This window comes from Xenopus laevis, chromosome 2L (genome assembly GCF_017654675.1).
Source record: "Xenopus laevis strain J_2021 chromosome 2L, Xenopus_laevis_v10.1, whole genome shotgun sequence".
In the NCBI taxonomy this organism is placed as follows: domain Eukaryota; kingdom Metazoa; phylum Chordata; class Amphibia; order Anura; family Pipidae; genus Xenopus; species Xenopus laevis.
Genome location: NC_054373.1, coordinates 63173634 through 63197201, shown reverse-complemented (window position 1 = coordinate 63197201; position 23568 = coordinate 63173634). Strand labels below are relative to the sequence as shown.

General features: G+C 38.4%; 1 protein-coding gene across 1 annotated transcript; it reads left to right on the top strand.

The window, feature by feature from the left end:
- Positions 1-820: 820 nt before the first annotated feature.
- vezf1.L (vascular endothelial zinc finger 1 L homeolog) lies at positions 821-22975 on the top strand (the record flags this gene model as incomplete). Its single annotated transcript, NM_001096992.1, is given in 7 exon segments — positions 821-878; positions 9922-10637; positions 12344-12407; positions 13117-13303; positions 16504-16554; positions 20183-20236; positions 20448-22975. Coding segments are annotated over 7 exon segments (1536 nt in total). The 3' UTR covers positions 20879-22975.
- Between the last annotated feature and the right edge of the window lie 593 nt (positions 22976-23568).

The window sequence follows — 23568 nt, the reverse complement described above, 5'->3', positions numbered from 1 at the left end:
TCGGATTCCATCTCCATTTGGAATGGCAAAACGTGCACTGAGATAACAGCTGGAGGGATTCAAGTTAAAGGTGCCATTGATGTTACATTCTTCATACGCATAGGAGCTTCCCAAATGAAGGGCAAGCATGAAAGCATCCTTAACAACGCTGCCGTCGTCGATAATTCCACTCAGTTTGTGGTTTATATAACAGTCAGGCGATAAGGGGAAATGGCGATGTTACGCGTGCAACAAAAAAAATGAATTCTAACAAAGCCGCTTAAACAGACGCCCCTTTTGTCTGGGTCCCCTCATCGAATGAGGTAATTCCGCTACCTCACATTATTGATGTTTAACGAGCAGTGGCCATTTTACCACGTCCCCCGCCGCCATCACACGCAGTAAAGGAAGGTTACATGAATAAACAAGCGCACACTGCAGCCTTTATTGGGCAGGTTTATTTACATTCTATTATCACCGTCGCTTCCACTGCTTTGGGAAGACGGGGTAGTCTAGCCAAACACACGACGACTAGAAGGCGGGAGAGGACAAGTAAAGGGTGGTAGTGGTGGGGAGGATTATGGTATCCACCCCCAACCCCCCTTCTCCAATGACCGAAGGCGGAGCTGCTGCGCCACCCCTCTCCCCCACCAGTCCCCTCCTCCTCCCCAATGGTCTCTCCCAGAGGTTACCGGAAGTTGTTAGGCGCTGCCATATTCTCAGCTGCTTTGTTGTAGGTTTCATGTAGGAATCCTTCGCCGACTTTTTTTTTTTTATTTTTTTTCCTTCTTCCTTTTTTCCTCCTCCAAGCGCTGCGCTCCCTTCCCTCACTTTTTTTTCTCTCCCCTTACTTCCCCGGGAACGCCATGGAGGCCAACTGGACCGCTTTCTTGTTTCAGGTAAGAATGAAAAATAGACTTATACGTCTGTAGCCATTTCTCCATATTTCATACGGTAGATATCTGACAAAGGGCGGCGGTATCACCCCCACCTCTCTCCCCCGCCTTCCTCCCTCTGGCTCCCCCCTTCCCCGCCGCCGAGGCAGCAGCAGCCTCTCCTCCACTCCCCTCCCCGGGAAGCGGGGACACCCGGGAGCAAACAGCCCCCCCACATCCACCACCTCCTCCTCCTTCTCTCCCTCCTTCCCCGGGCAGAGAGGGGAGACAGGAGCCGGGCGGAGGCAGACACAGGAGGGGAGAGACAGCGCAGAAGAGACACTATTTTTGTCCTTGTAGAGCAGAGAGAGAGAGGGAGGAATGGGCTGGAGGGAAAGCTGTGCGTGAATGAACTGGATTAGTTGGTCACATTGGGAGATCGCCTTCCACAAAACCTGACTGACTGCCTTTTTTATATTTCAGCCTGTATGTACACTAAAACGATCAACTAGATATTTACCCACTCACGATCGTGTTCAGAAATAGGAGCTGCTACGAGCACATTGTAGCACGGCAAGGCCCCAGCATTGATCCCTTTGTTTGTAGTGCCGCATTTTAATCCTGTTTCCTCGCAGCGCCTGCGACAGACTCGTACAGATAACGGTCTGGCAAGCTTTGATTCTGATTCTTTGTACAGATTCATATCGCTCACATGGCATAGTGCAATGGCGTTTTGTATAGAAGGACGGTAAAAATCCAACGTTCCCGATCGATATCGTGGGCAGATATCGATCGGGAAGACCCGTCGGAAGCCCCCATACACGGGCAGATAAGCTGTCAAATCGGTCCAAACGACCGATATCGGCAGCTTTATCTGCCCGTGTATGGCCACCTTTAGATCTTAAAAGCGGTCAAGTTGTCTGTGGTTTAACCATTCAAAAAAGAGTACATATATGACATTTATTGTCTTACTAGATCTGAGCAACACCAACAAGTGAAATCTGGCACTGGGGGTGGAATTGCAGGTTTAATGCTTCTTTCCCTGCCTCTTGGCTGGATTGCCTTCAGATAGTAGTGCTGTGTCACTGCAGGGTGTTGGGCCAATTGGAGACTTTTAAGGTGGCCATAGATGCAAAGATCTGCTCGTTTGGCAACATCGCCAAACGAGCGGATCTTTCCCCGATATGCCATTAACAAACATGGCTATATCGGGTGTAATCTGATTGTTCGGCCGCATGGCCGAACGATCCGATTACGATGTGCCCTGGGTTCCGGCGGGATCGGTCGGGTCAAAATCAAACCTGATCGACCAAACGACCGATCTCCGCCGGACGAAAGAAGTCGGGACACGCCACACACGATCCGAAAATCGTACGAATCCTCGATTCGTACGATCGGATCTGTGTGTCTATGTCCACCATTACCTACTATGGGTTTATTATGGGCACCAGATCCACCCCCCCCCCATATTTCTACCGATTATGGCGAGTTAATGTAATTTGATCCATGGTTTAATTACACATTATACCTTTTGATATGTTTTTGATCACTTTGCAGATCTAGAATGTAATTCGGTTTGCTTTACTTATGGTTTCTAAAATGATAGATAGTTGGCAAATTATTGTACAAGAGTTGACCTGTGAAGCCATCTCCGAGCTGTACAGTGCAGAGTATTAATAGAACTGCTAATCGACAGGTACAAAGGAAAGCTCTCCCATAGCAGCGTTATATCTATCTAGGGCTTGAGACCAAATGGAAGTGACTTTTTGTATTTAATCTCTGGTCAACAGTCTTAAATAGGAACTAGACCACAATGTCTGTTTTTTTTTATTCTGGCCTGAGTCTGTCTCATTATGCCTCAGAATTTGGTCTTTTCACCTTATGGTACCATATTTAATTTCATGGGGGCAAAAAAGCAATTTCATCCCTATTAATGGTTTTGTTCACTTATGGCCTTATTTTTGAAATTGTATTACAATGTCAATGTAATACAAAACAGTGTTTATATTTGATATATTTGTATTTAGCTTCAATGGGACTGTCCCAATGTACTTTGTTACATAAGTTTTCCTTTGACAATTCATGCCTATTGATTCCTGGTAAAGTCAGATATGATTTCAGAAATAGAAAGTGCATTCATTTCACATTTAATATCATAACCAACATTGTATGCCTCAAGTGGAAATGTATTCAACTGATCTTAGAAATTGCAACCAGCTTTATTAGATGCACTAATATTATTATTATTATTATTATTATTATTAGATGCCCTTACTGAGCAGTCTGATCCAAACAGTCTATATAAGCAGTTGTTCTGACTGTATTCCTTCAAATATGTCAGCAGTTTAAAATAATGTCTTTAGGTGCAATAGATTTTTAGATTCAGCAACATGTGCTGTAATGTTTGATCGATCAGTTAGGGCTCTTGCGTACTGGTGTTTTAATATGCATTCCTGTGTGGTGGCTTACGCATTCCACTGCACTGGCACCCTTGTGTATGGGTTTCTATTGTTTTCCATGGTGCTTGTACTCACAGGACTTTCAGAAACAGTCACTGCAGGCAAGGTGCTTGCCCTCACCTTTGTTTGGAAGATTAGAACAGTCTTGTAAATACAAACAACATTGAAAAGAATGGGCTCCATTAACACATGTGTTCCTTTGTTGTGCGCAACAACCCTGAAGTTGCTTCTTCAGCATTCCTCAGGCTGCCCAAACTTCGTCTCTGCATCAAGTGAAATATATCTACCCTTTTATTACCCTTTATGTAGCAGTGACGTGTATACGCAGAGCTTTACAGAGATTGTAAGCTCAACTGGGGCAGAGACTGATGTGAAGGATCAATACTCTATGGTACCTATCACAGTTATAAAACCATCTAGGTTCAGATTAATCAGGGACCAATTAACTTCTCTATTTGAGTGTTGGTGGAAACTCCAGATAGTAAGCAGAATGTAATTGAACTCAGAACCACCATTGCTTCCTGATTCAGTGGAGCCTAGTATCTGAATTACCTATCCCATAAGCACCTTAAAAAATATACACCTTGAATGACCCTCAAATTAGTTATGAGTCAGAATATCAAAAATGCCAAAGTGTTTGGTGGGTATATACCTGGAAACTATACAAATTCTGAAGAACTTCCTCCTCCTATAAGACTTGCTGTAATTTGTTTTTGCAACAAAACAAACAAACTACACAGTAGACAGAGGGCAAACTACACAGAGGGCAAATATCCCTCACATCTTTGACATGAGCTCATTCAGTTTGGCTTATATAGAAAAGGTGTCAACACTGCCATGAATAAATATAAATGTGTTGTTTTTGCACAAGGATTTCTGATTCCACAGGCAGAACCCATGGTATTGTCTGTGTGTTTGCAAGTCCCCCCCCCCCCGTTCTCACTGTAATGCAACCCTACCCTCACCTTATTTCATTGTGAAGTGATAGATTCTTTAATTTAAAATCCCTCTGCTTTTTAGAGCATTTGTACACCACCCACTATAGCAGGGTCCCGACCATTTTTTTCCACCTGTGAGCCACATTTAATTGTGTTTGGGGAGCAATACAAGTATGGAAAAACTTCTTGGGGTTGCCAAATAAGAGCAGTGATTGTTTTTTTGCTAGCATTAAACGAGACTCTGTTTGGCAGTAAATATGGTTTTATGCAACCAAAACTTGGAAGTTCATATAATGTATCCTTTCTGCATAAGCCCAGCTCAATGGACTCCTTAAAAAGGGGGTGTATTTTCCTTTTAAGCATGTTCTATATAGCAGCTGCCCACAACTTTTTTTTTTTTGCCTTAGGGACTGGTGTAAAGTCCAAATTTTTTCACAGTTGTGCTCCCGTCACATCAAATTTTGCAAGTGTAGCGTCAAATTCGCGTGCGCAGCGCCAAATTTGGACTCTGCACGGCAGCCCAATTCAATATGTCCATGGCCCGGCAGTTGGGGGCCCCTGCTATGTAGAAAGCTCTGAAATTGCCTATGCTACTAGGGTTTTTTTCCCCCAAATTGTGTGGTTAACTATATAGTGGTGTGGCCTTAGACTTGTGCTAAAAAAAGTAGATGCATAAAAAAGTATTATAGCCTTAGGGTAGCCATACATAGACCGTTTTATTGAAGTATGTTTGTCGGTCTTATGGGCTAAACAGATATATGTGCCAATGGGAGGAATAGTTGGGCAAAATTTTGAAAGCAGGAAGACGAACCAGAGTAATTTCATCCCTTTTAAAACTGCCTCCTATGGTGCTCCCTCCGCATTGAATAATGGTCTTGCAGTTTGGTCTAAATACTTGTCATGCATTGTATGGCCTGATTTTTACTTTAGGTTCATGGCACAGTTTGGTCAAACAATTTTTTCATGCGTACAGCCAGTATTCCCTCTAATTTTCTTTGCTGTGTATGCAAAATTCTCTTTTGTGGGCACTTATAACAGTGCACAAACTGTGTAAACAGACAAGTGGGTAGATCAGAATAAGAACAAGTTTCTGTTTTTTCACACACCGTTCACTATTCACAAGACAATTTGTTGTGAAGAACATTGCTTGCAGCTGCTTCACATTCATTCGAATGCAGAGCAGCTGCCGAGGTGTAAGGTCATTTAATTATTGTAGGCTTTCCTGAGATGACCATGGTGATCAAAATGCTGCATCTGCAATTAAACTAAAAGTAAAACTGCCCAAAAAAAGACTTTTATATGGTATGTTTGTGGAAAAGTTGCTGTGACATAAATAACTTTAATAAAGCCATTCTTGTTGATGAATTAAAGCATGTTCATAAAAACAGCATAAGCACATTGCTGGTGAGGAGAGCATCTTGACAAAATACCCTGTCTTATTTGTAAGAATCTTAAAATGTCATGTTTTGCTTCAGTTATTCATTTTCAAGCTCTTTAGTTTCGATTAAATATCCTTACCTCTGCTTTTAAACCCAATCAATGTTATGTAGGATAAACAACACCAATATGCTTAAAATTTACTTTAACGTTAACCTGAATTAAAGTTTATATTCTTTAAAAAGAGACTCTTGTAAAATTCTTGGTATGAAAGAATGCATCATCAGAAGCTGTATGTTTTACATGGAAAGATAAGCTGAGAAGATCAACTTGCAAGGAAACAAAACTTCAAACAGCAACAGGGAAATGTCCCTATTGTTATAAATTAGCAACCCAAATTAGAACAACAATTATAAAATTTTCATGTTGAAGGGCTTGGTCAATAATCTTTACTGTTCTATTGGCAGGCTGCCCTTTTTTACTTGCTAATTAGCCACAGTCTTGTAATTATATAGAGGAAGCAACTACTACGACTACTACTTATAACTGTTGGCAACTTTTGTATGTTGTCTTTTTGGTTCCAAGCTGCCCTTTCTTGCCAATATTTGGTCAGCTTACCTCTTAGGCCAACAAAACTTGGCATGCTGAAAACCACTGCGTGTAACCGCACCCTGGGCCGACGCAATGGGTCCGGGTGCAGTCAAGAAAAGGGGCTGATTGCAGCATAGGTGCTGATTATGAGCCTGCATTTTACAGCAGGCCAAGTTCAGCCCTATGTGACATTAGTCTTCAGGTTATATCTATATGAAAATACTTTATCAGCCCTTGTTTTGTAGTTCCAAAGTATTTAGGCACATTAATGCCTGATGTCATCCTTATTTGAACTGAAGCTTCCCTGAACATTGAGTAGACACAAAACTTTCACCCCCTCCCCATCCAGTGCTTTAGGTTCCATAATAGAAGATTGTGAGCTGAAATTGTTTTAAAAGGGTAATCTTTTATATACTTGGCTTTATTGCCTCTGGTTGCCCACTGCTCGGTTTGCCTTGACTTCAGCCTAAACAATTTTTTAATTACCATTTAAGGTATCCATGGTGAATTATGGCTGTATTTCTGTAATTTAACAGCATAATTCATAGAAGTCTTTACTGAACACCTTTTTCTTTTCTTTTTTTTAACTTTTGTTAGGGCTGCCGTTCAATGAAAGACACTGCGTATTGGTCACCTGTAGCTACTGTTGCAAACCATAAACTACTAATGTATTCTTTTAATTTGTACACAACAATTTAAGTCCAGTCATGGAAGTTTTCCTACTTCGGCCTCTAAACTCATGCCGCCATCTTTATGATGTCCATAGTGTCTTTACTAGAGATCTTCACCCTACAGAAACTCTTCTTTTCCATGCCTTCATTTAAGAAAAATGTTAAAATTAGTTCTAGTGAACAATTATACTCAAAATCCTATTTGAAAATGCTTTCAGGAAGCCACAAGTGCATGCCACAACAGTAAAGCCTTTTGTCAAAGAAAGTATAATCCTTGGAGATCTGTGTTATTTAAAATCTGCAGATCATAGTCAACAGGGGGGAAAACTGTCAATAGAAATTATTTGTCTATAAAACAGTGTGTACATTTTGTGCAATGTAGAGTAAATTTTTAGGGGAAGGGTTTTCTTTGTTGCTATAGAGCCAGTGTCCCATACTTCAAAGCCAGGATCAAAATACTTTTTATCTGAAAGGCTGATAAACATTTACTACTCTGCTCTCTTGAAAACTTGTGCCTATTGCTACATTGCCAGCGAAGTACAGTTTACAGTAGCAAGTAAACTGATACACTGCATTTATAAGCTGAACATTGAAAATTGAACCTCTTAGACTCATATGTTGCATTTTTCTAATAGATCTGTATATATTTAGAGCAGGGATCCCCAACCTTTTGAACCCGTCAGCAACATTCAGAAGTAAAAGTTTTTGGGGAGCAACACTTGCATGAAAAATGTTCCTAAGGTGCGAAATAAGTGCTGTGATTGGCCATTTAGTAGCCCCTATGTGGATTGTCAACCTACATTGAGACTCTGTTTGGCAGTATATCTGGTTTTTATACAACCAAAACTTGCCTCCAACCCTGTGATTCAAAAATAAGCACCTGCTTTGAGGCCACTGGGAGCAACATCCAAGGGGTTGGAGAGCAACATGTTGCTCACGAGCTACTGGTTGGGGATCACTGATTTAGAGCAACCACATAAATAATATGCTGGTGTTGTTATCATCTGATCTGTTTAACAGAAGTTTATCCTAAACATGTTTTACTGTAAGGAGGTTTTTCTGTTAAAGGAGAAGGAAAGGCTAAATTAAGAAAGCTTTATCAGAAAGGTGTATATATAAATAAAACAGTAAACCCTCAAAAGAATGCTGCTCTTTTTGAGTCCTCTGTCAAAATAAACACCGCATTTATTTACTTCTATTGTGTTTACATGGACTTCCTGTTTTCAGCATACACCTCCAGGACTAGGGCTTGAGCATGCTCTGTTTGTTTCCCTCTCCCCCTCCCTATTTTAATCTGAGCCCAGAGCAATAAAGAACTGTATTACATTAAATATGCTTTAAAGTATCTCTGTGAACACTAAAGTGTTTTAAGCTAATCTAATTTTAAACACTCCTCAGTCATATTTCTGCAAACAGTAGATATTAGTGCGGAAACCTGAATCTATCCATTTTCGAGCCCATATCTGATTGTGTGTCAGCATGCTGGCCGACCCTATACCTGACAGTGCAGAGGAATAGCAGAGCTGAACAGAGCGTATCAGCTTTTCTCCTCTTTAAAGGAAACGGCAGATATGCTGTAGGACTCCCAGAATCTAGGGTACTTGACAAGGAGTTACAGAAAGGTTTTTGGAATGCCAATGTTCAATTTTAAAAGGGAATCTTTGTAGATATGAGCATGAATCAGAGTCGATCAGTGTTGACCTCTGCTAAATGATATTTCATATGGGTCCTATTTTAACAAATTAGATGCTTACCATAGACAGTTGGATAATTTCAGCTGAAGTGGCCCAACATTTCTTATGTCTGTATGTTGTGGTAACTTGAACCAACACATTTGTAAATCTATATGTCTGACCAAATCAGCACCAAGCAAACTCTAGCACTTAAGAGGGATCTTGTAGTTTAGGCAAATGCATAAAGACCAAATCTGGTCAAGTGATTTTGCATTAGTACGGGCACTGACAGGTGGACAGGACTGTTTTGACCGCCATTTTTCTGCTGGATAACGACAGCAGTCCAAATGACACGTACCGTAGCTTTTAAAGGAATTTTTCAGTATAAAAATAAAAACTGGGTAAATAGGCTGTGAAAAATAAAAATGTTTCTAATATAGTTAGCCAAAAATGTAATCTACAAAGAATGGATCATAACAGAACACAACTATCAGTCAGTAACCAATCAGTGACTTGAGGGGGGGGGGATACATGGGCCATAACTGTTTGCTTTTGAATCTGCCCTGCATGCTGATGATCAATTGCAAACTCACTGAACAGTTATGTCCCATGTGACCCCCCTTAAAGTTGCTAACTCAGTTAGAGAGCTGAAAAGCAGGAAATTGTGTTCTGTTATGTTACACATCCAGTCACTCCAGCCTTTATAGATTACATTTTTGGCTAACTAACTATTAGAAACATTTTTTATTTTGCACAGCTTATCTATTTATACAGTTTTTATTTTTACACTGAACTGGTCCTCAGAAATCCTCTTGCTGTAGTTCTTCTTTCTTTTGTTATTTGTTCAGATGCTTGTTGCATTACTGCTCAGAAGCTTGCACAGTCTACTTCTTACTTGTTCCAACTATTAATCAGCAAGAGGCAGCATGTAGACTTGAAACCAAATGCTTGGAGACATTTGTACACCAAAGTACCCCTATCAGGAGGGGTCCATCTATTACACAGTACAGCGCATCAATGGTTGTGGATGCATTCTACATTGGATCTAATATAGTTTGCAACATGGAGCAAACTTGCTTTGAGTACCAGAGTTTTGTGTGTTGTGGATGATTCATGTATAAATGGAACAGTGTTTCTCACAGTTTTAGCCACTTATAGTTGGAACCATAAACGTCATGTCCCTGAAAAACAATATTTTGTATGGTTTACGTGAGCAAAGGGACATTCTGAAAGTGCTAGTGTTTCATATGAAATTTCACTGCTTGTACATAAACATGTAGCCACACTTTATGTAAAACAATGTCCCAGTTTTATTGTTGAGCTTAAAAATGTTTTTGATTCCCCCCTTTCTTTTACAGGCTCATGATGCCACTCATCATCATCACCACCACCATCATCAGCAACAGGCAGCCCAAAATAGCTTACTACCACTTTTGGGTACTCCTGTTGAGCCCCCTGATCAGAAACCAATGTTACCTTTACCAGTAACACAAAAACCTCAGACTCAGGCAGAACCTCTAAAGGAACCTGTAGTAGTGAAGAAGGAAAAGCCCAAAACATCATTTATATGCACATACTGCAGCAAAGCTTTCAGGGACAGCTACCATTTGAGGCGCCATGAGTCCTGCCACACAGGAATCAAATTGGTGTCACGGCCAAAGAAAACACAGACGACTCCTGTTGTACCCCTTATTTCAACTATTGCTGTAGACAATAACAGAACATCATTGGTCTCCACAATTGCTGGGATCTTGTCCACGGTTACCACTTCATCATCTACCACAATCCCTACTGCCAGTCCTAGTATCCCTCCTATGCCTGTTGCACCACCCGTGAAGAAGCCTAGCAAGCCTGTCAAGAAGAATCATGCTTGTGAGATGTGTGGAAAAGCATTCAGGGATGTGTACCATCTCAACAGGCACAAACTGTCTCACTCTGATGAAAAGCCCTTTGAATGTCCAGTATGCAATCAGCGTTTCAAAAGAAAAGATCGCATGACTTATCATGTTCGATCTCATGAAGGTGGCATCACAAAACCCTACACATGTAGTGTGTGTGGAAAAGGTTTCTCAAGGTATGGGATGGACAATTATAACATTTATTTCCTGTTTATACAATTTCTATTCTGTTATTGTCATTTGCAAAAATATTGGTGGTGTAGAAATTGTCCCAGCTAGTAGTTAGGATTAGTCCATTAAGACGAGATCTACCTAGCCGTATTGGCTTTCAACTATACAGAGAGCAATTGTGATTTTGGCAGAACATGGTGATATTTATTCTTGGGCTTCATTTCACTACCTTGGTTTATAATTGTTTATACTGATTTTAAGTAAAGTGATTTTACTGTAACTGAAAGGTAGTATTTAGTAGTAGATAAAATTATGTAAAGCTAAAGAAAAAAGTGTGGCTACCACTTATAGCATATTTGTTTCAATTTTCTGTTATTCCTCAGTTGCACTTATAGATTTTCTATACATTCTAAAGCTGGCAGGAAATCAATTTTAGATTGAATGCAACTAGATGGCCCAAGTTTTAATAAGGATAGCCTTGTCTTTATAAGATAGGGACCAGACACCCCCCCCCCAATAAATATTTAAAATAAAGAATTTGCCAAAACAAGGTTGGGGCTTACGAGCCAGCCCTTCTCATTCAGCAATGTATTAACATTGCTTTTATCAGTGCTGCTGCCATACCAGGTTTAACATGACAAAAACACAGAAAGCAGAGGTGCCAACCTGTAATTTGCTTTGGATAGGTATTCACCATGCACCATGATTGTGCTCCCTGCGTTTGTGATTTTCAGTTGTGTTTGTAACCTTTACTTTTGGTGTATAGTGTAGTGATGGGCACTCATCATAAATTAATTTGGGCCACAGTATTATGGATTACCTGAACTAAACTGGATAAAGGAATGGAGGAATTAGTCTATATTAAAAAGACATTCCAGCTTGGGGTTGTTGGCCGTTTTGTCTTGAAAAGAGGTGCTTATAAGGGGACATGATTATTCTTTACAGGTACGTTAGACAAAAATATAGAGACACGCAGAGACCAATTTTTTTTTTCACATAGTTAAGAACAAGAGGCTATCTCTTTAGAATGGAATTGTAGAATGGAACTTTTACATGAAACAGCACAAATGGTTCACAATGAGAGTAGTAAATTTCTGGAATGCCTTCTGGGTGATGATTTGATGGCAGATTCTAATAATACCATTGAGAGTGGCTTGGATGATTTCTGGAACAAACTTTATACCCATGGCTATAGTGATCTTAAGATCTATAGTTAGTATAGTATAGGTATGTGTGTTTATATAAGACACATACTCAATTTCTCACTCTGCGGGTCATTTGAAGGGGCTGAGCTTGATGGACTTTTTTTTAACTACATCTATGACTGGCATGATATTGTTAAGCATATGGCCATGTTTAGGGCAATGGCGCATAACTGCCAAAGCATGTAATAGCTCCATGACACAGCTGGAATGAGGCTCCTGTCCCAAAGCAGAAACGATTTATCAGGGACTGACCCACTTGATGCGAGCATTAGCTTGTAAAATTTAGACCAAAACAAATATAAATATGTACACTGTATATGATTAAATCTGTATGTCTGTATATACACATTGGTAGACCATTTTTTGTAATAGCAGGACAGAGTCTTTCATCAGTATTACATGCAACTAAATCAATTTACATAAATTATTGTGCACATAATTTTGATTACTGTGGTAATATGTCATCTCAGTATTTTGATGATACTTTTTTTTTTCTTTTCTTACAGGCCTGATCATTTAAGTTGTCATGTGAAGCATGTTCACTCCACAGAAAGGCCTTTCAAATGCCAAGTAAGAATGGCTTTTTCTTTGTTTACTGTGTGATATTTATTTATGTAAGCAACTTGACTTGAGTTTGTGTGCAGTGAATCTGTGTGCACCGGCTGTATAAAAGAAGACATTGCTAAATCATTGTTTACTAACCTTTGTACCTCAGATTTTACTGGAATATAACTGTGCTTTCATTGGCAGTGTACATGTAATTTGCATAATTTTAGTATCTCCTAAACTGCTTTAATGCTTTGCTTTATACTTGAACTAGTGGAGAACTTTAAGCCTTTTTAACTTATGCTTAACCTTATAATGCTTGTAATGTTGAATAAAACACATTTGTTCTCTAATTCGTTCAAATCTTTTATTTCTTGTCATGGTCCTCCTTAAAATAAGCCAGCAATTCAAAATATGGAATGACAACTTGGCCGTACAAGTGATGATCAGCTGATCTAGTGAAACTAGAAACTAGTGGCCATAAGCCCGCAAACGGTATTGCACAGAAACAGACTAATGGTATAAAGAACAATTATGGAATTCTGTCATAGAAACAGAATTATTTGGATTACTGATAACAGTTATTATAACTTCATAATAGTATAGTATTCTATATTGCCACCCCAAAATGTTAGACACCTGCCATACACTCCCTTTGCAAATGGAAAAATGTGTGCCCCTTTATTGTTAATGTGTATGGCCTAACAATGCCTTTATCTTTTTATCCCTCTAGACTTGCGCTGCTGCCTTTGCCACAAAAGATAGGCTTCGAACACACATGGTTCGCCATGAAGGAAAGGTGTCTTGTAATATTTGCGGCAAACTTCTCAGTGCAGCATACATCACTAGTCACCTAAAAACACATGGGCAAAGCCAAAGTATCAACTGTAATACCTGTAAGCAAGGTAAAAAGTTTCAAGGTAATGATCTTTTTAGTATCTTTGCATATCAGCCATTGTAAATAAAACTTGATTACATATACATACAGTATAAGTATCTGTCTGTAATTTTGCAGGTAGGTCCAGCACACTCTGGATCTGTAAAACACGTACCATTTGTGAACAAGTTTCATTCCTCATTTGGACATTTATGAAGGATCCTAATAAGATCTAAAATATTGGACACAAATGGTATTTATTGTTTTTACTTAGTGTGCTGGTCCTAGCTGCAAAATTATACATATTTTTTTTTACCAACAAAAAACAGTGATAAAGTACAGATTTATCTGTCGGTCTGTCTTATCTATTTCATTGCACAGTCATTTCTTCAATTATATTCATTTTAAGCAATTATAAGTCACTGTTAGAAAAATGTTACTTTGGCAACAGATTTATAGTATGCCCTTTTTGCCATAACTATGCTGATTAGATACCGTTTTCATAAACTTTCATAAAAATTTGATTAGTTTGCTTAAAGAGCTTTAATTATAAAAAGGCAAACCAGCCCTTTTAAAGTATTGCCTGATATAATTTATATTCTATTTTTTATACTAATTTGTTTGTGATGTTATACTGTTAGCCCATTTACTGATATTGCACATTCACAGTACTATATACAGAATAAATACTATAAACTGGGGAGAAACTCTATTGTAGTGCTTAATATAAGGCATACAAAAGGTCAGACTCACAGTACAAAAGCAAGCTTCTTTTGTACAAATGGTATTGCATATTATTGTAATTATTTTCATATATCACCAAAAATCTATAGAGTGCCTTTAAATTAAAATGTAGTCATCCCCTTGGAAGTTTTTTTTATTGTCCTAGAATTTTTTATTGCAGTGGATTTTTTTTTTTTTTTTACACTGATCAACAGAAATACTTTTTAAGTCAATGAATTAGAAGGAGATCACCTGTGTATATGCAATGCAATTTCATGGAATTGTGATTTAAATTCACATGTATGTGTAAGATTCAACTTTGGTAAGTCTGTATTGAGGTATAACTTGGACCACGAATACAAAAAAAAAGCAATCCTAGAAACTTGGCGAATAGATACAAATACAGTTAGATCAACCATTAAGAAATGTAGAGATACTAAATAATGTCTATTTGTTGCTGGTGTATAGCTTACTGTTTACTTTCACTTATTACTCTTCCTTAACTGTTAACAGTCTTGGCTGAATGTATGTAATTAAATATCATATCAATAAAAGTTACCTTAAAAAAGAAATGTAGAGTTTATCCATAGCTGTAAATCTGTCAAGAACAAGCTGTCCACCAAAAGCGAGTGACCGTGCAAAGAGACTAGTAAGGGAGGCCCCTAGGAGACTTGGGACAACTCTGAAGGAGTTAAGTCTCTTAAGTGTGTATAAAAACTGTTGACCAGACACTTCAACAATTGCTGCAGCTTTAGGGAAGAAAGATAGGCCTTAACTAAACTGACATCACTTACTGTTTGCCATATGGCAAGTGGAACACTGAAATCAGTTTGAAGTTGGTTATTTGAGCTGATGAGACCAAAATTTAGCTGCTTGGCATAAGCCACACACACAACATAATAAACACACCATTGCCACTGTGATCAGAGATTTGTCTTTTAGCAAGACCGTGAGTCCAGCATAATCCATAACTACACAACAATGGCTTCAGAGCTTTGTCATGTGTATTTCTGTTGATTAGTTAAAAAGAAATTATGAAAAAATATATACACACACACCCACATTCTTTTGTCATGTGCTCTTTAATTTGGGCATATGTAGAAAGTTTTTTAAACTTGTATGCATGATCCCACTGATTTGAAAGAAAACCACAATAGTCTGTCACCTTCCTTAAAGGAACAGTAACACTAAAATTTTATGTGCCAAATCCACTCTAATCTGCTTCAATAAAAGCGAACATTCCTTCTACACTCGCAGCACTCACAGAAGTAAATTACGCTGTGGACATTCCTTCCTTGCTTGCAGCACAGAAGTAAGTCCTGCAGAGGTCTGTAAAATCCTCCGTACAGCAGCAAGAACTAGCTTCCGGTTCAGCAGTCTAGGCAGAGATGTGGATCGCCGCACCTCAGATTTTGCAGAATCGCCCTTTCGCCATTCTACAGTGTACATCCCGAAGCAGAGATTTAATGTTTTTTGGACAAAGCATTGAATATAATAAACTTTATGCACAATAGAATTTTTAAGTGTTACTGTTCCTTTAAGCAAACAGTGTTATGTAGCTTCTCCCTCATGATGTTCCATTGTGCAGTGTTGCTTGCTCAGATTTGAAGTCTCTCTGCTTTCCATAGTGGATATGCGCAGATTCTCAGGATAGCAGGAGCTCCAGAATCCATCACTTCACAATGGAAAAGGGCAGGGAAGGGGTTGAATCACTCTTGCATGAGTGGGTAATTAGTCCCTGCAGCACATGCAGACCATAGTGGTTTATTTGAAATCTGCGGAATCCGTTATGTACCAGGTAAAAATAAGAATTTTTTTTTTTTTTTTTTTAACACAGACCTAAATGATTGCACAGATTGAAATGTATTTTTGGCAGTTCAGATAACGTTTAAGCACTTTTTAACATAAGTAAAACTGAAGGAGCTAGAGTTTTTAAGGGGGTATATTTACAGCTAATGAGTAACCAATCTTTCATTTTTTTTTTTTTTGTACACTAATCCTGTCCCACCTCCCGCACAAACAATAATATAACTACCTAGTTTTTTTCACATTGGGCTAGCATTTCTCAGAAGAGACTGTTCATCATTATACATTTAAAGGGATGCTTTTGTGACTTATCACGTATCACTTTTTCACATTATTTTTTGCCCATACCCTTGGGCATGTATATACAGCTTAAGATGGCACTCAAAGCCATACTTCAGTCAATATGATAGTATCCTATTGAGCCAAGATTCCAGCTTTTAAAATGTTATTATGCAATGTACTTTTATTAAAAACTGTTAAACTGAAAAAAGGGTAGATTATAAAAAAAAATGGAAGGCATTCAACCCTCCTTTTCTAGGTGTTGAGGTGAACACTCAGAAAGAAACTGGTTCTTAATACTTTGAATTCCATAAATTATGAAATACTTTGTATTTCATAAATTCATAAAATATCTATCCACTCATAAAATTATGTATTGACTCTTAAATGCTCTGTCTTGTATAAAAGAAGCCACATTTCTTGTTTTAATTTTAGGGCAACTCCATGAACTTCAAACTCCTGTTCATTGTCGAATCAAGTATGAAGGTATTTATGAGTTCCAAGCCTCCTCCTATATGATTTCATATTAGTAAAATATAGGTAACTTTTTTATGCAAAATCGTTTATGGGCATGGTAGAACCCTAAAGTGTTAAATATTTGAGTTAACCTTTTAAAATTGAAATGTTGGTTAGTCTCCTATTCATATGTCTTTAATCGTCTGGTAAGAGTATGTTTAGGTACAGTAAGCTTATGGCACATCAAATCTTTTTTTAGTGCAGAGAGCTGCTGTAGATTTCCAGTTTATACTGAATAGGATATAAGCACAAGTAGTACCTGGAATTTTTTTTTAGTCCCATTTAGCTCAGCCATGTTATATATAGACAGTGATTTTCATTTTATTTAATGTTAAAAATATCTGTATTTAATCTAATTTAGCATTTTCCCTTAAAGATAATGCCATAAAGTGAAAGGGTTTTTTTTTTGTTTAGGTTTCTTTTATTATTCTTATTATTTCCCTGAAAATCAGGGAAATGAATTAGGCATAATATATAGGCGAGACCACAAAACAACATGTAAAATGAGGGAAAACTTAGAATCAGGGGATGTAAAATAAGAGGTTCTAATGTATGTATTTAAGGTTCTGTCAAATGAAATAGACCAAATGAGTGTTGTTTAGATTATTGCTATCTAACTTTTTCCAGCTGGTGACCCATAATCTGATTGATGTGTTTAAGGGCCAAATTATATGTGAATAGTGAAGTCTGTGGCACTTATGGGTAAACTAAAGGTGGCCATAAACTCAGATATTGTAAAGATTAATATTGTACCTAATATCGGATAGTATTGTACAAAACAAATATTCAGTGTGTGTGTGTATAGTGGGAGACGAGCCTACCCATATCTTCAGAAGACTTGTATATTGGTTGGCTCGTCGATTCGGCAGGTTGGATAATTTTGATCAGGTGTCTTTAACGGCCACTGTTACTGCTGATTTGTCTGATAAAGATAGAATTGTATTGTTTCTGCCTGTATACCTGAAGATTCAGCTCTAAATGTCTGTATTGCTAACGAGCGATCTTTTCTGCAACAAAGATTGTAAGTCTATGGCCACCTTAAACCCTTACAGGGCCGAAACCAGCCCTTGTGTCTCCGTTTGGACAACCCTGGTTTGGAACAAAAAAGATGACTAAACCCAGCAAATCTGTTACCAATCTAATTGCATTAAAAAAAAAAGCCTTTTGCCTCCATTTATGTGTACAAGATGGTGTCAGTTAACGGAAATTTAAAATTTTTGCATTGAGTCCTTAAATGTCTTTTTATTTTTTTTTTTTATTTTTTAATGCATCAAACTAAATCTAATAAATGTAATCACTAAGCACACACAACTTTTCCCCACTGGCATAGATAGTATGCACACAGGGCTGATGTGAGCAGATTTCTCCACTGGTGGATCTATGCCAGTGAAAGAAGTGTCCTGAGCTAAAACAGGACATTTATTGCCAAGAAGGTGGTGGATCAACATTTACGAACATTAGGTCTGTTTAGTATGCTGTGTAAAACAAAATTGCACAAAAACGGTTTAAAATAAATGACAAAAATAAAGTTTTATTTTACTATGTGCAAACGCATGATGGGTTTGGTGCTGTTACACTGCTTCAGACCTTTGTAACCAAGTTCCAGCAGAAGTCCCTTTAAGAAAAAAACACAGAAAACTACTCAATTTTTACACAGTGAAGCCTGCTGATGTGTGTCGAATTTTGTTGCAGTTATTTTACACTGCATGATAAATCTACCTCAAAGTGTAAATAAACTATATTCAATTTAAAGTTACTGGTCCTTTAAGTGAGCAGTAGTGTCTGCTGTGGACACCATTTTCATGTCATCAATTGTAAGTGAATTCCACTGGTGATAAGCATTTACATTGCATTGAGAGACCAGTTATCTTGTGTTGTCATGCTGTAATCACATAGAAAATTAATGGAAAGCTCACTTATCCAAATGGATTTTTACTGCTGTGTGTACTGAGCCATACAGTCAAGGTGTAACATTTAGCAGCACAGTGGACACATGGTTTGGACATTTAGGGACAGACCGCATCTCAGGTGGCACATAAGGTGTTGAGGTACTTGCCTGTCCCTTGTCATCTGCACACATATTGATGCTGACCCCCTTTCTACCAAAAACCCCTACCTTCCCTGCCCCCTCCCACAGGAGTTAACACAAGTAAATACTCCTAAACCGGTAATTACCCGTTGTTGCAGGGTCAGCGCAGCGAAGCACACGGGGGCCATCTTTAGCCGCTTCGGTAATCTCGGTTAGGAAGCTCCGTATCAGCACATGCGCAGTTGGAGCATTTTCCCGGTTTGCTACAACTGCGAATGTGGTGAAAAGACCCTAAAATTAATGAAGTGGCTGAAGATGGCCCCCATGAGCTCCGCTGTGCTGACACTTCAACAAGGGGTAATTACCGGATATGGGGTATTTCCTTGTGTTAACTCAAGTGAGGGGGGAGCAGGGAGGATGGACTATGGAGGGTAGGGTGTTTTTATTAGAAAGGAGGCTTAGTTCTCCTTTATTCAGTGCCAAAAGAAAGGACGGCACTCCTCTTCCGCACCAAAGGACCGCTCCAAGCTTACCCTCCCTCTGGCTGCTCTGATCCCATCTCGTAAGGTGCTCTGTCTGCAGCGTCCCCACCGCCAAAATTCATTCAGTGCCAAAAGAAAGGACGGCACTCCATTCGAGGAGGAAACAAGTTTTATTGCAGGCTCATGTAGGGATCAAAAAGCCCTACACGTTTCAGGGATAAAATCCCTTAATCATAGGCATGATTTACCTATGATTAAGGGATTGTTTCCCGAAAAGCGTAGGGCTTTTTGATCCCTACATGAGCCTGCAATAAAACTTGTTTCCTCCTCGAATGGAGTGCCGTCCTTTCTTTTGGCACTGAATGAATTTTGGCGGTGGGGACGCTGCAGACAGAGCACCTTACGAAATGGGATCAGAGCAGCCAGAGGGAGGGTAAGCTTGGTGCGGAAGAGGAGTTAGGTCTCCCTATAAATGTTAAAATGTTTTCCTTATTGGATGATGAATTGGAGGTATTCAGTCTCACAAGCTTCAGTTACCCCTGAAGATACTATTTCACTGTTGGCTAACACACACACACACACACACACACACACACACACACACACACACACACACACACACACACACACACACACCCCCTATCCTGTCCACTTTTGAAAAGTTTTAGGCTCAACAAATTGTTTATATTTGTTTTTGCAATTTAATGTTTATTTTATTAATTTGTATTCAACCTCCCCCGCTTAAGCATGAATATAATATTGTTTTAACATTTCTTGAGCCACATAAAGAGAGAGTGTGTGTGTATTTTCTGTTGCCTGAGCTTGCTAAAAGCACACGCACACACAAGTGTTTGAGATTATTTAGACAGGCTATTTCTGCCTGTGTTTTTGTCTGCTTTCTTTCTCCATTGTGCCGAGCTTCACAGAAATGCAAGGCTGTCTAAAAAAGTATTTATCTAATGACAAATGTAAATGTAGTTAACTTATGGGGCACTGCATTTATAATTGTGAAAGTTTTTGTTGTGTGTGTGAGAATAATCCTTATATCCTGATTTGGTACTTTGATATACTTTTCCTCTTATTTCAGCTTCAGACTCACTCTTTTGTGCTGTGGATCAGAATCATAGGACCTTTTCAATAGGTGATTTTATGTCTTCTTACAGTTGATTTTACAGTTGTATTACTTTCTTTACCTTACTAGGGTAATTCTGTAAAAGAATGTGAATGGCCAGCATTATAATCTGGTCATGATCTTTCTTCTACCGTCTCACTATATGCCAAATTAAGACCATGTAGGCTTTGTAATACCATTTTGAGGATCTTTAATTTTTTTCTTTTTTTCCCTACATTAGATACAAGCAATTTGTGCCAAACATCTACTACTTCCCAGACGCCTGTTACACTTACATCTCCCTTCAATATCACATCTTCCGTTGCAGCATCTGGAACCCTCACAAACCCTGTAACTGTGGCAGCTGCCATGAGCATGAGAAGTCCAGTGAATGTTTCAAGTCCTCTCAACATAACTTCTCCAATGAATTTGGGTCATCCAGTTACAATTACAACTCCAATTTCTATGACTTCTCCCTTGTCCTTGTCTTCACCTGTAAATTTGCCTACACCAGTTACTGCTCCTATGAATATAGCACATCCGGTCACTTTAACAAGCCCTATGAATCTGCCCACACCAATGACATTAGCAGGCCAGTTAAACATAGCTATGAGACCAGTGGAAAGCATGCCATTTTTGTCTCAAGCTCTGCCGTCTACACCGCATTGGTGAAGAACATTTGTCCAAGTATTAAGAAGTTGTTATATCTACCTGCAGCTTTCAGTAAAGTCTTTAAAAAGATTGCAGAAAAGCTTGCTGACCCTCGAGTTTAGACAATTTTATTTGTCCTTCAGCCTTCGTATTTATTGTCCTGGAACATGCCAATTAATAGAGGGGATCAGAACAGTGAAAATGAAGAAAAGTATAGTGTAGAAGACTGCCTGAAGTCATAGCAAACATTGTGTTAAGATTTTAACCTGATATCTTGGAACTTTTTGAAAGATAACACTAGCAACCAATATCTTCATTTTATTCTCATACGTTTGAACAGGTTTATCACTACTGCAGCTTAACCATTCAAATTCTAGTGCAGTCTCTGTTCTCAATGGTTTGTGTTCTCTGCAGTCGTACATCGTAGAACCTAATTACTGTATCTCAGAGAATCTGCATTTCACTGTGGGGATTTAATTATAAGCAGCATTTCCTATGGAAAAGCAAATGATCTGTAAAGAATAGATTTTGCATTGTGATTATGTGTGACTCCAATCGGGACTGGAAACATTGAGTCCACTAGCATAGAATGAGTCAAAACATTAAATTGAATCATTTCATCTACAGCCCTTGACTAGTACAACGCAAATATAGGTGCTATCTTTTCAGCCCCAATAGACTTTAATTTGATATTGGGCAATGTAAATATTATTAAACATATAACCAGAAGTTAGCAATCTAGTTATTTTTATTATTTTTAACGGTTTTTGTTTTGGATGAAGAACAAAAGTACTGGGGCATCTATATTTCTAGCCTGCAAAGACCAGGATGAAGCTGAGAAACTGCTTCCAAAATGCATTTGGTCACCTTTGTTATCTTCACGGGGCTTGGCATGTGTAAAACACACATTGACTCTCCATTTCAGTGGGGATTGGTCCGACAAACAACTGAAACGCAAAAGAAAACGAGTTCCATGGAAAAAAGCTCCGTGGAGCGTAATGGGTAACCAAGTTGATCGGTTCCCCTCCCCAATTTCCGTCTTATTAATGGCTTACACATTTAAGTTGCACAAGGACTTATGTGTTCTGTTTAAATCCATATATAGTTTTTCTAACCACTGACTATATGAAAAGGCCCTGTATGACAAGCCAAGAGAATCATTTTTTTTGCTTGTTTTTTTTCTTTGTTCTTGTATGTGGGTTTTTAAAGATTTCTTATGTGTTGTAACAATCTGGATTTAATATGTAAATATTTTAGCTTTTTTTATATTCAACCTCCCCATTCTTGCTATTTTCCCCCGATAGCACTTGCTTATTTGACAAATAAAACATACACATAAGCAGACACCTATCCATTGCTATGCTAGAAGTCTTTTTTTTTTTTTTGTTTTTCTTTCTTTTCTTTTTTTTAACCCTCCCCCCTCCTAATTATTAACCATACTGTAGAAAGACCCAACCAAAAGTGTTTAACTGCTTTTTAGACCATCATGTAACATTAACTTTTGTTTTAGGTAAGTGTTCAGATCTTTATTTGCTGTGGTGGCTAGCAGACATACTTAGAAGCAAATGTTTTGCAGCTTTTCCCGGCTATTGAGAAGCTACTTAATAGGCAAAGACTCTCCTTTTTATGGAAAAAAGCATATTTCACTGCAACAGATTCTAAGGCTAATCTTTATGTTTTGGAGCCCGTTTCTCTGCTGGAGAAATGCATTGTACATCTAGCAGTGAAAGTGAATTGTACTGCTACAAAAGTATTTAAAATGTTTGTTCCACAAAGTCAGAGAAAACGGCATGCTTTACTAGAAAAATGGACAAACCTCTCCAAGAAGAGTTGTTTGAATTGATAAATACACAAAACGCTCTAGGGGGCTTAATATGTATACAATAAAATAGACTTCAGTGTGTAAAGAAAATTAATTTTATAACTGATCTTTTGTATTGTAGGACATTAAATTGTACATCTTTTGTATATAAAAGATTAGGAAACTTTCTGTATAGCAGAAAGTAAACACATTCCTACACTTTTACTGTATATGTTTGTTATAATGTCCATGTAAACATATGCCCCATGTTTGTGCCTTTTTAATTAGTTTGTCTCAATAAACAAAATGTAGAGAAACGGCATTGATTTTTTTAAAATTTTTGTTTTCTTTATCTGGTTTGGCTTAGTAGACGTTGGGGGAATGTAATAAAAGTAACAAAATATTCGCAATGCTAAAAGTTATGCCCTTGAGCAAATTTAATATAACTTTTGCAAAACTGGAAACTGTTTAGCAACCACCTCCAATAGTGGAAGAAGGTTTGCAAATTATAGATAGAATTATAGACTGTCCTATTTCGCAGTGAATGTAATAAAACTTCTTACTGAAAAAGTTGTTTGCTCCAAAAGATTACGGCAATGCACAATTAAAATTCACAGTGTAATACAGCTTAAAGGAGAAGGAAAGGTTAAAACTAAGTAAGCCTTATCAGAAAGGGCCATCTAAATATACCAGTAAACCCTCAAAGTAATGCTGCTCTGAGTCCCCTGTCAAAAGAAACACAGCATTTCTTTCCTTCTATTGTGTACTCATGGGCTTCTGTATCGGACTTCCTGCCTTCATCTTAAACCTCATTGCCCTGGGCAAGAACATGCTCAGTTTGCTCCTCTTCCCAACCCCCCTCCCTTCTCTACTGTAATCTGAGCCTAGAGCAGGGAGAGACTCAGGCAGG